Source organism: Dermacentor andersoni, chromosome 3, assembly GCF_023375885.2.
Source record: "Dermacentor andersoni chromosome 3, qqDerAnde1_hic_scaffold, whole genome shotgun sequence".
NCBI lineage: Eukaryota > Metazoa > Arthropoda > Arachnida > Ixodida > Ixodidae > Dermacentor > Dermacentor andersoni.
The window spans coordinates 22,936,447-22,952,483 of NC_092816.1; the positions used below are offsets into that span (position 1 = coordinate 22,936,447).

General features: G+C 45.7%; 1 protein-coding gene across 1 annotated transcript in view; it reads right to left on the reverse strand.

Moving 5' to 3' along the window:
- Positions 1–16,037, reverse strand: part of LOC126518996 (neuronal acetylcholine receptor subunit alpha-7-like) — a 353,751-nt gene that overhangs the window by 80,329 nt on the left and 257,385 nt on the right. The window contains exon 3 of the mRNA XM_050168610.3: positions 7,934–7,978. Within this exon, the coding sequence (XP_050024567.1) occupies positions 7,934–7,978 (45 nt within the window). The remainder of the gene's footprint in view (positions 1–7,933; positions 7,979–16,037) is intronic.

Below are 16,037 nucleotides of genomic sequence, written 5' to 3' on the forward strand. Positions count from 1 at the left end.
GGCAGTACCAGATTTACGTAGAGTTGCTGCACAGTACTGTAAAGTACTGTGCAACAAGTACTGCGCCACCTCGCGGCGAGATGAGCGCTGGCAGACGCAACCGCGAGATCCGCAGCCGCACGTCAACGTTTCTCCTGTATCTCAGCAGTTAGCCCTAAAAGATTTCCGCAACCATGTCGCGAGCTGCCTGTAACGTGCATAAAAACGCACAGCAACAATGCAGATTCATTAGGCTCCGCATATGTAGGGGCGTAATTCCCGAGCGGTCACTTTCGGGAATACTATAACTTTCACTCGGCCACGGGCGCATGAGCTTATACGGGCGAGAGTGTTTCTGGCGCTGTGCCAGAAACGCCGTCGGCAGTATATTTTGCGTCTTCTCCGACGCGCTCGGTGCCGAGTTACGCCGAAATCTCGCGAAAGTGATCGTATATCTCCGAAAGTCAGAGCATTTGCACGAACCCTTCAAAAACGGGTCGAGTACGCTTGTCGGGCTGGGATTTGCCTGCAGCGCTCATGTAAATGCTAGCGGTCGTGTCGAGCGAGCGCCGAGTCGGGCTGAGCCGTCGTGACTGCACGGGCTATGTTGAACCATTGGTTGAACCCGCCAACGCTTCCTAAATAGCAGGTCTGTGCTCTCTGCTTTATGACGGCGTGCTGATTGGAGCGAAATTTTCATTGTCAAGCCCGGCGTGACGAAAGCGGTGACGTCAAAATCACCGCAGCTTACTCGGGAGCGTCCCCATAAGATTATATGGCAGTCGGGAAAAGTAGCATGGCGTCATGGATCAAAGTGCACCGGCCTTCTGTTATCCAGGAGGCGTTAACCTAGCCCCACTCATTTGAAGCGCACATGTAAACGTGAACGGGTCGGCTCCTTGGTTCGCAGACAGCAGCGATCAACCGGGCGCGTAGTCTTATCTCTGGGCCTCAACGTAGGCCGTCGCAATAATCTCGACCCGTCAGGCGGGTACGCGTTCATGTAAACGCTGTCGAGTCGGGCTGTCTAAGCCCGACTTCTGTGACTCGACCCGCTTTTATCGGCTTCATACAAACGTAGCCTGTGATCGCTCGAGGATACCACACAGATTTTGGGCTAAAAGACGCTGCGCCGGCGCCGTTTGGCGGCGCTGCTCGCTACACTTTGGTCGTCGAACTTCGAATCTGCAGCACTGATACGCGACAAATTAGTCCGGCATCAGAATCCGCGCAGACTTTTTCATCCGCGCATGTAGATTCCACGCGAGCGAATTCAAGCAAGAATAAACTCAATCAAAAACAACCCGCCACTGTTCGAAATGCGAATGGGTGACAACTCCGCGCCACATAGTTTCGTTTTCACTTCACGGTGGCTGACGGCGGCCAATAGGGAGATAAAGCATCCCTTTCAGCGATGTCACCCTTTCCACATGACACACGAGGAGCTCCGCACCCAACGAACCCTGCCTCGCCAAGTTACAAATGTCAGTCTGCCCCTAAAACACGCAACGCGCTTTACTTGCTACTCCTTCGTCCTTTTTACCTTTCTTTCCGCGCTTTAGTGCTTCGCGCTTCAGAAATTACACGTTTCACGAAACCGCACCAGCCGTGCTAAACATACAGAACAACCATTATAGACCGTGGCAGGCTAGGAGCAAATATTGAATTCAGACGAATGACAAGTCGCCGATGGGGGCTGCCTAGAGCTTTCGGCCCGCAGTTGTAGCTATTGTTTCTCGAGAAAAAAAAAAGAGAATAAAGTAAGGGACGTGGGTCGCCTAATACGCGACGGACCAGCGCGCTCACGGCAGGCGGAAACACATCCGCGTTTGCAAGAGACGGAGCGTGAAACGGCTCGATTACGCTGATTGCGCGCAGCGCCCAGCACAGGGCGGTAATGTAAGCGGCTCCGGGGGGGGGGGGGGGGGGGGGCAGCTCATTTGCCCTCGAGCGGTGAGCGACGACAAACACTCGACGGCTATCGTTGCTCGAGCGGCGGGAAGCTGCTGTTTGCCGTGTCCCCTCCCCCGCGACTGGCCCACTCGCCGGTGGGCACCTCAAGCGTCCGCTGACCGGCAGCATTGCCTCCGGAGCTGGGTTATACAAGCCCGGCGCTTTGATATAGTGCGCCTTTTGCGTCCTTTGCAGTTCGTTGCCGGAAAGCTAGCGCGTGGCTCGACTGACCATGGGCTTATAAAATATCGACACCCTTTCATCCCAATGTGTTTTCGTGAAGCGAGGGATACGAGGCCCGTAGTCACGAAGCAGTTCGGGCGCAAGAACGGTTTGCAACGTGGCCAATTGTGGTAGTGAGAAACAGAGAGGAAAAGAGAGAGAAAGAGAGAACAAGGACAATCAGGGAGGTTAATCAGATGCAAGTTTCGAGTTGGCTACTGTGTATGTGGATAGACGCAAATCAGTTTAGAAAGAGAGCGGGAGGAGAGAGAAAAATAAAAAAAATCAGGTGAGAGAGAGTGATAGAAAAGCAAACACAGGGAGGAAAATATGATGCACCTGGGGCTGTATTTTCGATCGATCACTTTCATCAATGCTTTAACTTTTGTGTTGGGGAACCCGTCCAGGGCATCGCCTCACTAAAGCGACGGTTATAACGTCGGCCGACTTACCGAATCAGTGTGCTTCGAAAGAAAATGATATCTTCGGAAGTGATAGGCCGAGAGGAAGGCCCCTGTTTACTTACCCTAAGCTTGAGAAGGAGGACGGGGGAAAAAACGAAAGGGAGAAAGAAAGTGATAAGAGGTGACGCGCGATTACACACGACAGTGCTCGCGGATCATTTGAAGATGGTCGCACAGGCCAGTTGACTGTGTAATATGCGAGAACTCTGTTTAAATGCTCATATCACCTCTGCCATCGCGAGCAGCATGCTATTGGCGCATGACCGGTCAGATATATCGAAACTTCATCAAAGAATGCCCCTCTCTCTCGTGATAGCCAGACTAGCAAAGTAGTCTACACCAATGTTACACAGAGACCAGGCCAGAACCTTGTCGCACGGAATTGAGCACATAATCAAAGAAAACAGCCGGGTATGCCAAATAGTTCTTGCGACCAAATTGCTTCGTGCATTTTGCCCAGAGTTGCTGCTTTTGTCGCGAATAAGAGCTATCAAAGTACCTGCAGGGCTAGTTTTCGCTGTTGCCAAGCATTTACACGATGATTAGCCAGCAGCTGAGTTTACGCACAGTCAGGTGAACTTGCAGTGATTCGCCTAAACTGTTGTTCAACCACGATTATCGCGATGACAGGTCATGAAGCCTGCAGCTGATTCCTTTGACCAGTCCGTACAGTCGCGCCGGCGTAGCATGTTATTCCGGTAAAAGATATTGCTGGGGAGTACGACGTGACTCAGACTGCCCGACTTTACGATAACGCTTACATCCGTCAGATTACCCGATATTATCGATTACTTGTATTTTGTGTTCGTATATACAATTAAGAAAATAGTTGATGCGCAGAGGTTCGACGATAACGTAGATTCCGCGGCAATGTCTACCTTCAATGACGGGTGCCTAAATCAAACAGATTGCGGGGAAGCCCTGCGCGCGACATTACATGCTCAGTACGACTGCTACCCTGAGCTGATCAGAATGATAGGCCTCGCATGATGCAGTTAGGCCAGTTTCAAATCGCTTATTAAATTATTTTAATTTGCCAGTGCAAATACATTAAGCATTTATTAAACAATTACTTCCAAAACAATAGTTTGGCGAGGGTGCTCACTGCAAAGCACAGAAAGTTACCCGTCAGGCAGAATTAATTTGCTTCTAGGAGGCGTTTATATTATTAAAAAAATTGCCAGCCCGCACCAGCGCTTGCATCGTCTGGGTCGCATGGTCGTTGAATGCGCGTCACAATAAAGGACACCACGCTTAAAGGCCACGAGTTTTTCACCTCGCATGTGGTTTTCCTATCGTGACTCATGCGTGTATAAGAAAGACTACAGCCCTCCTCCCAAGAGAGCAGCTGACCAAAAAGGAATCGCAGCCTCAATCGAAGTTCCCATGGTATTCAGTAACGAATACAGCAGAGAAAAAAGTTTCGTGATCGAGACAGATGGATACGCGCATCTTCCTTACACAAGTTGAAAAAGAGGACAAAGGAAAAGATGCTTAGCGAACTTGTCAAAGCAGCAGTTGCTCGCTAGCCGTATGGCAAGAGCTGATTCGGGATTTGACATCGGCCACCGTGAAGCGAGGAGGCGTTACGAGCTCAGGGGAGCGGGATGGTTGGGTGGGAGCCATGCGCGAGGCACAGACACATCGCAGGCTTTTTCGGGCACATCACAGCAAGACAACCTCCGGGATCTTGCATGTATGATGGGTCACAAGACGGCCAGCCACAGCTGTCACCGTGTGTCTGTCTGTGTTCTTCCGTGTTCGTGTTCCAGTCAAGTGGTTGGCAAACCGTGCCCATTACCACAATTTCCGGGGCAAAATTGCGCCCCTGAGTGCTTGCGCGTCCACATTCTTCACCAAAAAATTCAAGAAACGCTTTTAATAGCCCCGGACACAACAGATGCTGAGCATGAGAACTAACACATTGGGCATGGTGTTTCTTCGTTTCCTTCTTTTTTTCTTTTCGAGAACGACCAAGCTAGCTAGTAAGTTCATACTGAAAGATTTCTGCATGCAGTGTAATAATTTCGTATTTTCAATACTATTCTTACGGAAAGGACACCGAATTTTCCGAGATTCATATAAATTTGTCAACGATGGTACCAAAATTACACTCAGAACAATATTATACTGCATGCGGAAGAGTCTCAGTAGAAATCAACATCACTGCCAGCGTGAAATCATAATTCCGGAAGATGGCGAACCGAGAACACGAGAAGTGCTTGCGTTAAGAGTGGTCGAGACTGCATATGTGGTGTATGTCGTCAGCATGCGTAGATGCGTCTGTGCGTTTGTCGATTCAAGTATTGGTTTCTTAGTTGGTTAGTCATAACTATCGCCAATATGTCGAGGCCTTCGATGGCGTGTCGCTTAAGTCATGCTTTAACTACGCAAGCAAAGCTTCTATTTAAAAAAAAATGAAAGGCATACAATCGCGATTTATTCAAAGAAATGAAACGGAAACAAAACTTTTTTTGGTTCGCTCGGTTAGGTTCGGTTTAGTTTTGGCCCTTTGATCAAGAGACTAGTGTGTATATGACCGGCCACTTCAACAACAAACGTGCATGGCTTACAGTTCTTTTTTAATTCAGCTTTTCAGCGCATGAAAGCGATTTGGCCGTAACTGTAAAGAAGGATAAAGTTAAGTCGACTTGATCAAAGGGCGCGTTTTATGACGCTTGGAACTTTGTTCCCACTGTTCTGAGAGGATGAGCCTTTCGTGCGGGTGCTGCGGAACTTCAAGAAAGAATCTGTCGAGCTTTCTTACAGAGTGCTTACGCGTGGTCTAGCACAGGGGTGCGAAAAAAAAAAAAAAGAAGAGAAAGACTAAAGAATGGAGCTTTCGTGCTCTTGACTAAAGCCGCTCTTACGCGTGGCAGGTTCGAGCTCGTGTCTCACAGCGTCGCGATACGTACGTAGTGCACCCGAAGATGCACACAGTTGTACACGAACTGCACACAGACCGCTTTGCGGAGGCTGACCGCCGGGGACGATATTTCTCGGCGCACTTTCTTTCTTCGCCGAGAGTAGTGCGAGGGAAGAAAGACTGGACAATGCAGTCAAGGGCTAATATGTACTGCGGCATCAGCTGTAATAACTAGTAAATAATAGCCATTGGCTTGTGAAGTGAAGCTCAAGGGAAAGCTTTTAGCTCGGAGACTCATTTAAGTGTTTACGAACCTGGTGCCCGTTATTTCTTATGGCGCAGCTTTTCGTGTGTAACTTTCTTTTTCTCAAACAGAAAGAAATACAAGAGAGTACCATGGCGCCTGGAGCTGTTAGGGACTGTGTTTACTATTTGTATTTGTATCCACAGTCCGTTGTATGTTTTATAAATGACGAAGGAACTGTCAACACCCTTATTCGTGAGAACTGCTGCATCGCCCCATAGCACTGACCGCGCTTCAATCGCGCAGACTCTTACAGTGTTTGCACTAGCTGTGAAAAAAATTAATAATAAAACGCTATGTCGAGGTTTACTAAGAAAAGGTGATACACGTCTCCGGGACTTATAGGACCGTGCCAAGTACTCTAGTAGAGAAGACGTGAAAAGGAAAGTACTAAACGAGCTCGTCATTGTAGAGGAGGAAAAATGCAGCCTGCTGCAGACATAAGGCGATCGCAGGCTCGCATTTCTGCGGCGGCCAATTTGAGCATGCTAAAAGGAAGGTGCGGAGGAACCGACCCCAAGTGTGCCTGCGCAGCTGGCAGAGAAAAGCGGCGAAGACGTCGCAGCGCACGTTATCCGCTAAGATAGCGCGGGACTATTGTGTGTTTTCTCACCGATGTGGAGCAGTCTATCTTTCTTCGGTTACTTGCTCTTAAGGAACAGACAGGAGGAAATCGGGTGACTCGTAATGCCAACCTTTGCTTGCACCAAAACTCAAAACAAGAAACTATCAGTGATTAGTCACCAAGCCTGACCGGTTACCAATGAAAGCTTAATCGTCGCCTGAAATGTTTAGGAACAGCGAATTTTGTCGCAGGAATGGTGGCGCCTCGGAATCCACACGCACTTTATTGGTCGTGGTACTGAATGCTGAATGTTAACAACGGGTTCCTGAGACAGTTTGCTTTGATAGCCTGAACGAGGCGCATTGGTATCAGCCTAATAAAGGCTAATGTGTTATAATCGACCGTTCTCGTGGGACACGTTTGGCTGCATCGTCACATCATTCATTTAGTGACTTGCTCTTGAGCACTCTTTTGATGGCGAAGACAAGCTTACTGCAAAATCACGTATTGACTGCTCCTTTGAAACCAAAAAAAATATAAAATAAGAAAAGACGGCAACGTCATTTGCCGCAGAGGCACACCTGGTGGCCGAAGTCGTGCACAAGTGCCGAGCGGGCTCTCAACTGGAAGGAGGGCCGCGGGTCGTCATGCATGCACGACTAAAGAACTACCCGTGCTCACGACAGCAGGATATGTGGTAATAATAATAATAACCGTAAGAAACAAGGAAAAAATAACAAAGAAACATAAGAGCGGGGCCACATGCAACCGATTCGCAGTTAGAACGCAACGCTTTGTGCGACGAGCGAGGGCAGTTGGTTCCGTGGTCGAATTTCACGGTGCACAGCACGCACTAATGACTGCAGGTCGCCGAAATTCGACCCGATGCAAACAGGTCCGCCGCACACGCGAGCCCTACAGTTGGACCGCTTTTGTTTATCCGTTAAGCCGCTTATTTCGAAGCCGATTTCTCACTCCGGCACAGGAGATTATACAGAGACTGGCGACCAATTTGCATCGTGTTTGCAACGCAGCCAACAGGTGAAACTTGTTCTATTGTTCTTGTGGACATCCCTTAGATGTACAAAAAAAAAAAATGTCAGGATGCGCCAGGAGGATAAATTCCGTTGAAAGAAATCACCCTCTCAGAAGCTGCTATTTAGCTTTTTGGTTAGAAAACTGCTCGTTTCGAGGATGAGGTACGAAACCGCGAAGCTACACTGACCTACGAATAACGGAGGCTTGAAAAAGTACACTGCTTTGCGAACGAAATCGATCACTCAGTCGCAAGAAGTACGACCAGAAAGATTAGGTGGTGAATGTTCGCGCACTTTCTTACCGCCTTATCGAAGTTTGTAAATTTATAACGTTTTTTTAAGGAGCCCCAGTGACCCTTTTCTATCCTTATTTGCGTAGGCCATTTATCCTCCAACGTCCTTTATCCTCAGAAGTTTTTAAGGATAGTTCATATAAGACAGGCTGCTTGTACATTTCGTGATAACTACGTGATAGATTTTTCAGAACCATCTGCTCTAGAGAGTTACGCAAAATATTTGAATATATCAGATAAAGAAACTTACCAATGTTAACCAGATATTTGTAATAATTAGTTGATTCTTTTCGTCCTACAAGAGAAGAGAAAGAAACCAGAACAAGAAGCGCCACAATCAGAAAAAAATATTTCTGGCTTTATAACAAAATATTTATCTTATTAAGAAACCTGAGTTTTAATAACAAAAATGGTAACCAGCGAAATGTAATCAGAAACTAGCTTAAGTGCGATACTAGAATATATGTATATTTTTTCGAAGGTTCTTCTTCTGCTGTTTTTCTTTTGTTTTTAAACAAGTAATTTTGGTTTTCAAGTCAGAATTTCAGCAAAGCTTCCAGCTAAAAACAGACGGTGGCTTCTTCAACTCTCAGCCTCTGCTTGTACAACTTGTGCACGCTATTTAGATCGGTTTTTACGACCACACACTGTGTAAGTTAATGTACGCTGACGTACATTATTGAAGCGAGCAGTTTGCACTTCATACGGATGTATTAGAAAGCGATTTAAAGAAAGGTTACTGATCCCCACATGCACATAAATGCGAGGCGCTTATGCCAGCACGCACGCATGTTTCGTCTGCATATCACTATTTAGCATTGAAAGGAGAAAAAAAAATCAGGGGTGTGCGAACGGTAGTTTTTGAGACCGAATCGAGTACGAATCGAAGAGAGCCAGAAGCGAATTGAATCGAACGTCGAATAGTTTTCGAATAATGTGCTGCAGTTCCCGACATCGATGTGAAACAATGTTCACATATTGGTATTCATGTTGTTAGCCAGTTTCTGTCATTGCACACCACGTCACGAAACATTTCTTATTATGAACACAAATGGAAGAAATAGGCAGTTGGTCCGCATATATACAGGACTCTTCCGAGAGCTTGAACGATCGGGGTTCAGCCGGTAAATGCTAGCTCACTCAGTGACGCAGACGCAACTTGTCACGTTTTAAGTCGAGCATGGTCGCGGGAATGAAATTTATCCAGCTTTTGCTGCAATGTTATGTTTGATCACGCACAGTCGACGATTTAATATATTAGAAAACTATTCGAAGAATGATCGTACTTATTGAAACATAGCGACTACTCGATTGGAAGAGCGTGTGCGGAATGAGAATTTATTCAATTTAGTATTTGAAAGTTTCGAATACTGGCACACCCCTGGAGAAAGACAAACGCCGAAGCTCTGGTTGCAACCAAAACTTCGAGTGCAGTTTGGCACCGTAACGGTGGCCCACCGTAATGGGTAAAGACGCCCATTTGGAAAGGCAGAATTCGAGCCAGTTTGGCGCCCATTGGTGGAATTCGAGCCAGTTTGACGCCCATTGGATGCCTTTCGGAAAGCAACAACGGTGGAGTAGTGACAGGTGCGGAACTGTCTGGGTAGCCCCAATTCTTAACACCTGGCTAGCCCCGGAACCACTCAACATTTTAAGATCCATGAAATTTCAAGTTGCGTTTGCCAGACGTCACAGAGCGGAGCAAGAAGACGATGAGCACTGACAGGACCTGTCAGTTCTTGTAGCCAAGCTCGCCTTCTCGCGCCACCATGTGTGTTTGTTTTTCTCTGGGATATACACATGGATTAATGAGGTATTGTCAACTGGTAATGCATGACGACAAACTGTTGTCTTTTTGTATAGTTTCTTGCTCATATGTCTTTCACTGCAGCTCTTCCACAAGCTGGTCACAGCAGGCGATCTGGTTCCGAAGCAGCGTTTCGAAACGAGTATTACTCGATAATTCGGGTCATATTTTCAGAAGGTCAAGCACTTTTGGGGACACTTTCAATTTCGTGAAACTAGCGCCGAACATCTTGATGTGTGCTAGCGACAGCATTTTTTTGACACAGTGCCAAGCGCACACTCTCTTAGCACAGACCCAGGAACGCTGTCACCCACGGACACCCACGTACTATACTATAGTCATGTAAGGTACTATAGTCACGTAAAATCTCGCGAAAGCGAGAGTATCCCAGAAAGTGTTCATCCGAAAATACCACCCTCTTGGAAATCAAACCTACGAAGGTGAACATGCGCGCAAGTTAGAGTGAGTTCGTGTCCGTGCCACAGGACCAAACACAACGGCCTAGCTGCGACGTGACATACAGCGAAGCCTTTGCACTGGAGTCATGCACTGCGCGCGCGCCGAAATTGCGGAAGTACCCGTCTCTGCGTAGGGAGTGTCACAGAACAGCGAACACTTAGTGCGTGCGTGCGTGTGTATGTGTGTGTGTGTGTGTGTGTGTGTGTGTGTCGCGTTGTGTGTGCGTGTCTGTGCGTCCTGCGCGTGTGGTAGGTTTGAGCTGCGTTGGCGGCGTCTGCATACACGGATAAACATAGATGTGAGGACAGCGCAAGACAACGGAACGGACGTCACAAGACTCGCATGTGTTTCCACACCGCTCACACCACCAGCACGCAACACGGAGCGGGGGAGGAAGTCATTTTGTTGTTGTTGTCGTCTACTTACCAGGTTTAACCATACGTTTGTTGTTATTATTTGATTCTTTTCGTCCTACGGTGCAGCAAGAAGAGACAGAGAAAGACAGAAAGGAAAGAAAACACGCGCTGTGACGCTTCGCTCTCATATTCCCGCTTTAAATATGCAAGCGCCCTGCACCAGCCAGATGGCGCTGCGACTATTTAATGTATCACACCAGTGCCACTGACGCCAGCCGCCAGGGCTGCGAAGGAAATGGAAGGACATTTACAAATGACAAGAGACCCCTGCCTGTTTGTTACGCATCGAGCTTTGCCAAGCTCAACGCTCAAGTTTCCGAATGTTCGTGCCGATGCCTTCGAGCGCGATCACACCGAGTCATGAAATAGAAGTCAGCGTTGTTTTCCAGATCTCTGGCAGTCTTGCCTCGTGATAAGCGATCAGTGGTTCCATGGCAAATCCGTCTAGTCTTTCCAATTCTGCTACTACTGCTCGCTAGACTGTGTTCTATCAGTGCTATCAACTGCGGAAAGCTTCAGCACAAGGTGGCTATATATAAATATGACGGCTGCAACCCGTACTACATGGCGCCCCTCAGTGCAATGCAAATTTCCCTGAGTCTTACTTTAACTACGCGTCGCGTACCTGCAGTAGTTAGAAATATCCGCAAGCGTACTAAAGTTCAATAGGTAAAAGGCCGCAGGAGTTCTGATGATGAAAATAGTTGTGTGATCGGTCGCAATAACAAGAGATAAGTAATCTTGTTACCCGCACGCCATTTGGAATCGGTAGCCTCGCATACCGTCAGTGAGTTTATAACGCGTGAAAATAGGCTACGTGTATAACGCGGTAAATGCTACAAAGCAAACGCTACTGAGAGATAATCATACTCTTATGGAATAAATCAAAACAAAATTTAGCAGTTGGACACGAAAAGTCTGAGATCCGCACTTTCATCATATGATGAACGCTACGTGAAATTGTTTCTCGAACTGTTCCTTTACTCAACGTAACACGGTGAGTTATTCTCCTAAGAAATGTTGGTGTTTCAACTTCTCAGAAAGACTTCGGGATTTTCGAGGAGTTCGCTCGAGTAGTTATTGATTTCTGCATGGAACTAAGGTTCAGGTATACAGCTGGCGACGACACGTTCTGACTTCTACGTTGCCTTCGCAATGGAGAGCTTTAGTGCACCGCCAAAGCACTAGCTTAAATGGACACCAGAATATCGAAAGCGTAGATTCATGGCGTAAACGGGTTCTCGTCAACCAGCACGGGATTGTACTGCACTGGTGTGAAATGAAAAAAAAATTAAGAAAGAGGTTGAAACATGCGCTCCTAATTACAAAGTCGCTGCCGAAAATTCTTCAATATCAAATACGCGGCGCAAAGTACACCACTGCAACAAAAGCTTTCCGCGACAGAAGAGTCGTAAGGTGTGGCGGCCAGCGTCGCAGTTCGCGCAGTCTGCAATATGCTCAAGCTCTCTAAGGTCATACGCTATGCAGAATTTCTTTTTTCTTGCAACCTTGCTGGAAAGAAATATCGTGAATTAAATTTCATTATTTATATTGTTTTTCTTACTTTGTACCAATTGCGAATGCACTGGAAATTTAATTTCATTAGTTTCTTTTTTCAAGCGAGAGCTTGAGACATCACATCACGCCATCGAACAATTGGTTTGTTCTTCATTTTTTCACGTTGCTCAGTCTATCCATATCTATCTATCTATCTATCTATCTATCTATCTATCTATCTATCTATCTATCTATCTATCTATCTATCTATCTATCTATCTATCTATCTATCTATCTATCTATCTATCTATCTATCTATCTATCTATCTATCTATCTATCTATCTATCTATCTATCTATCTATCTATCTATCTATCTATCTATCTATCTATCTATCTATCTATCTATCTATCTATCTATCTATCTATCTATCTATCTATCTATCTATCTATCTATCTATCTATCTATCTATCTATCTATCTATCTATCTATCTATCTATCTATCTATCTATCTATCTATCTATCTATCTATCTATCTATCTATCTATCTATCTATCTATCTATCTATCTATCTATCTATCTATCTATCTATCTATCTATCTATCTATCTATCTATCTATCTATCTATCTATCTATCTATCTATCTATCTATCTATCTATCTATCTATCTATCTATCACAGACTTCTTGATAGGAAACATGGCCCGTGCCCTAATCTGGACTTATAATAGCTGAGCGGTGCAAAACCATTAGTCACGCGTGCACAAAACTTGCCACTCAATAGATTCAAGACTAATAGTGTGCGCTGCGTTCAGTCTACGAGGGTTACGTTCAGTGGTCGGCGAAGACGGGCGAATCTAAAAGCTGCTCCCGCGTCGGAACTCAACTCGGTGAGATATACCTCAACTGAAGGACATGAGATCTGACGCGTTCGCGGGCGCCGCTATGTTTCCGAAAGCTCAAGTGCCGGGACGTTGCCCTTTCAGGTCAGTCTGCGAAGCTGTCTCAACCTCTCTGCCTCTTGTTCACCATGGCGGGGACCTTCTTTACAGTGAAGATGCAGCGTTAAAGAAAGGAAGGAAGAAAAAAAAAGACAGACAGAAAGACACTGGTACAAATGAAAGGGGATAGCTAGAGTAGAACGAAAGAGAGAGAGAGAGAGAAATAAACAGAAATAAAGAAAAGAAAAGATAGTACTAAGAAAAATGAGAAACTCAACTGGAAGACATAGATGTTCAATCCTGAAGACAAATGAGAATCGTGCAAATCACCTGAGCAATAAAAGCAATAATAAAAAGTATATATAATAATAATAAAATGCAAATAAACAACACACTGAGCAGTGTTGCGTCGTGATTAGCATCACGAATAGCGTCAAGCAGCGCGGCGTCAGGGCAAGGCGGCCCAAAAGCCGTAGAGCACTTTCGTGCCAAAGTACTGCAGAATTTGTACGCTCTAAAAAAATATATTAAAGACAAATGAACGAAGCATGCCAACTTGGCAGTACTTGCTAAAGAGCTTAGGAACAGTGTGTAACATTGTTGCCAGTCTCTCATGATAACTTGCTTTGTTAAAGGTAAATAAAAAGCTGGGGAAACAAACTAAATAAAGAGAGAGAAAGAAAGTACAGAGAGGGGAGTAATATGTCAACACTTGTTTTGATAAACTAATCCCTATTTTACAAGATAAAGAAAGAGAGGATGTAGAAATTGACTTATTCACGAAGCACAAGCTTCAAATTAGTAAACATCACAGAACAGGGAAAAACGAAGTCGATCAGATGCCACAAATTTCTTAGAAATCCTTGCATTAGTGATAGACACTGCTTTTGAACTATGTTTTACTACATAAAGTAGGCATTATTCGAGCAAGATATGCGGCAACCTTTTATTGCCTGCCGTGAGCAGGCACAAGAAAAAATAATTGAAAAACAGAAATACATCGCACTATAGCAAACCACAGTAACTCGCATCACCATTGGCAGAATGCGTCTCTTTCTCACGTCACGCATAAGAATTCCCGCACGAAACATTTCTTTTTCATTTGAATATGCCATTCAACATAGATATATACGCCTACTAGGCTGAGTAGGTACTGTGGGCTAGTTGGTTGGCCATTGTAGTTGCAGTGTGCCTTTTTTGCACCCGTGCATGTTCCCCCAAATGGGCTGCCATTACAACAATGATTCACGCATAGTTCGGCGTCCGCAATTAACAGAAAGATGCTATTTTGTGATTGCTTTCTTTGGGGGGGGGGAAGGGGGGAGGAAAGGCCGATGACTCACTACGCTACTCATTGCAATGTTCACTCGTAGGTTTCGTGCGTAGTGGTCCTACGTTCTTTGTTTTTATTTTTCTCTACTGCTCAATTTTTTTCTATTCTCCTTTCTAGTCCCCCTTAGCCTCATCCCCAGGGCAGGGTAGCAAACCGGATGCTCGTCTCGTTGACCTTCCTGCCTTTTCTCTATTTGCTATCTCTCTCTCTCTTTCTCCTTCTCAATGGACAAATATTCAGCCGTTAGCTGCTGCACTTATCAAAAGACTGCGCGTACAGTCCTGCCGCTGGGTTCCTTGCAATCGACCACAAGAACGTGCAAACATAATTTCTACTGTTTTTATTTTCTTTATTACAGTATGAGCCTTGGGAACCATACACATTTAGTTTGAGTTTTCTCTTTTTTTTTTTTTTTTTGCGGCCCACACTGGACCTGGAGCCCGGCTGGCGTGCACGATTTCTCCAGGGAACTGCGTTTTGCTTCACAGACGGTGTGCACTGCGGGTAATGCAAGTCGGGCTTACAAGGGCTTCCAAAACACCGCAGCCGTCCCCCAGCTCCTTGCATTCTCATTTGAGGCTAAGCTATTGCCCACAACGTTAGGGCTTTCCCTCCCGAGATTATTTCGCGTAATTTCTGCTTCCTCCCCCCTCCCCCTCTCCCCAAAACTCCCACCTGATCGAAGACCACCTTAATTAACGAACACCAACGGGCAACAGCATCAGGTGACTTACTACCAGTCTGCGGTATTTTCTTTTTTCTTTCCCATCAAAGATTCATTATCCAGCTCATTTGGTAAGAAGCGGCCACGGAAGTTGTCCCTATACCTTCATACAGAAACCTTGACACACAGGAGAAACTTGGCATTAATTTTTTTTTCTTTTTACCTCCCTACTCGTTCATGCTTTTTGTTTGTTTTTGTTTGCCGTGCTGCAATCACTGTCGATTCCTTCTTAATACTTCGTCTGGCTACTTCGAAGGACGAAGCATGCTAATAAGCATTAAAGCACTGCGAATAGCTTGATGAATGGAAAAAGGGTAATTATTTTCCAAGGTACACTGCATTTCAAGTCGCCATTGCGCGCGATCAAAAAGAAAACAAACATACAGCTTGGATGCTGAGGATTAACGATGCCTCTTATAACACGCGAGCTTTCAGCACGGTGTTCCCGACTAATCAATCTCCCCCTTCAGAAAAATGTGGCGTGGTTTCTCTCTGCACTACTTACTTGCCTGTTTGCTTGTTTGTTTGTTTTTGCTTACTAACTTTCATTTTCGTGACCGACGGTGATTTCGTCGTAGCGTCTAAGAGCACTTTCTGAGTTCCAAGCCGCGGTTATTTGGATCATACCATCGAAGCAATATGGTAATCTTGGAATTGCGTCATTAGAAGGCAGTCTTCACCTGTCAATAACATGGCGCTTTCCTTAATTTTTGTTTTTTATTTTATTTCTGTATTCAGATATTCTCAGTGCTATTAAGCCGACACAGAAACGAGTGGCAAATTCAAATCATGCGTAAGATGGAACTACGCATGATTAAAGAAAGTATAACCCGGATTTCTGAAGATGGAAGCGGGGACGTGATTCCATTCAAATGGCGTTTTCGGCGCGAGCGAATGGAAGTACAGGTTTATCTGGCAGAATGGCGCTCGAACTTCAAAACGATGATCGACACGAGGAGAAACGTAGCTGGGAGGAGAGAGCAGGATGTGCTTCAGTTTATGAAAGGTAAACAAAAAATAAAGAAAGAAATCTTATGAAGAAAAACATGAGCGTGTGTATTTCGTATGCAGGGAGCAGGATAGTTGTTGCTCACATATTATTTTCACTCTCTCTCGTTTACACGCACGCACGCACGCACGCACGCACGCACGCACGCACGCACGCACGCACGCACGCAC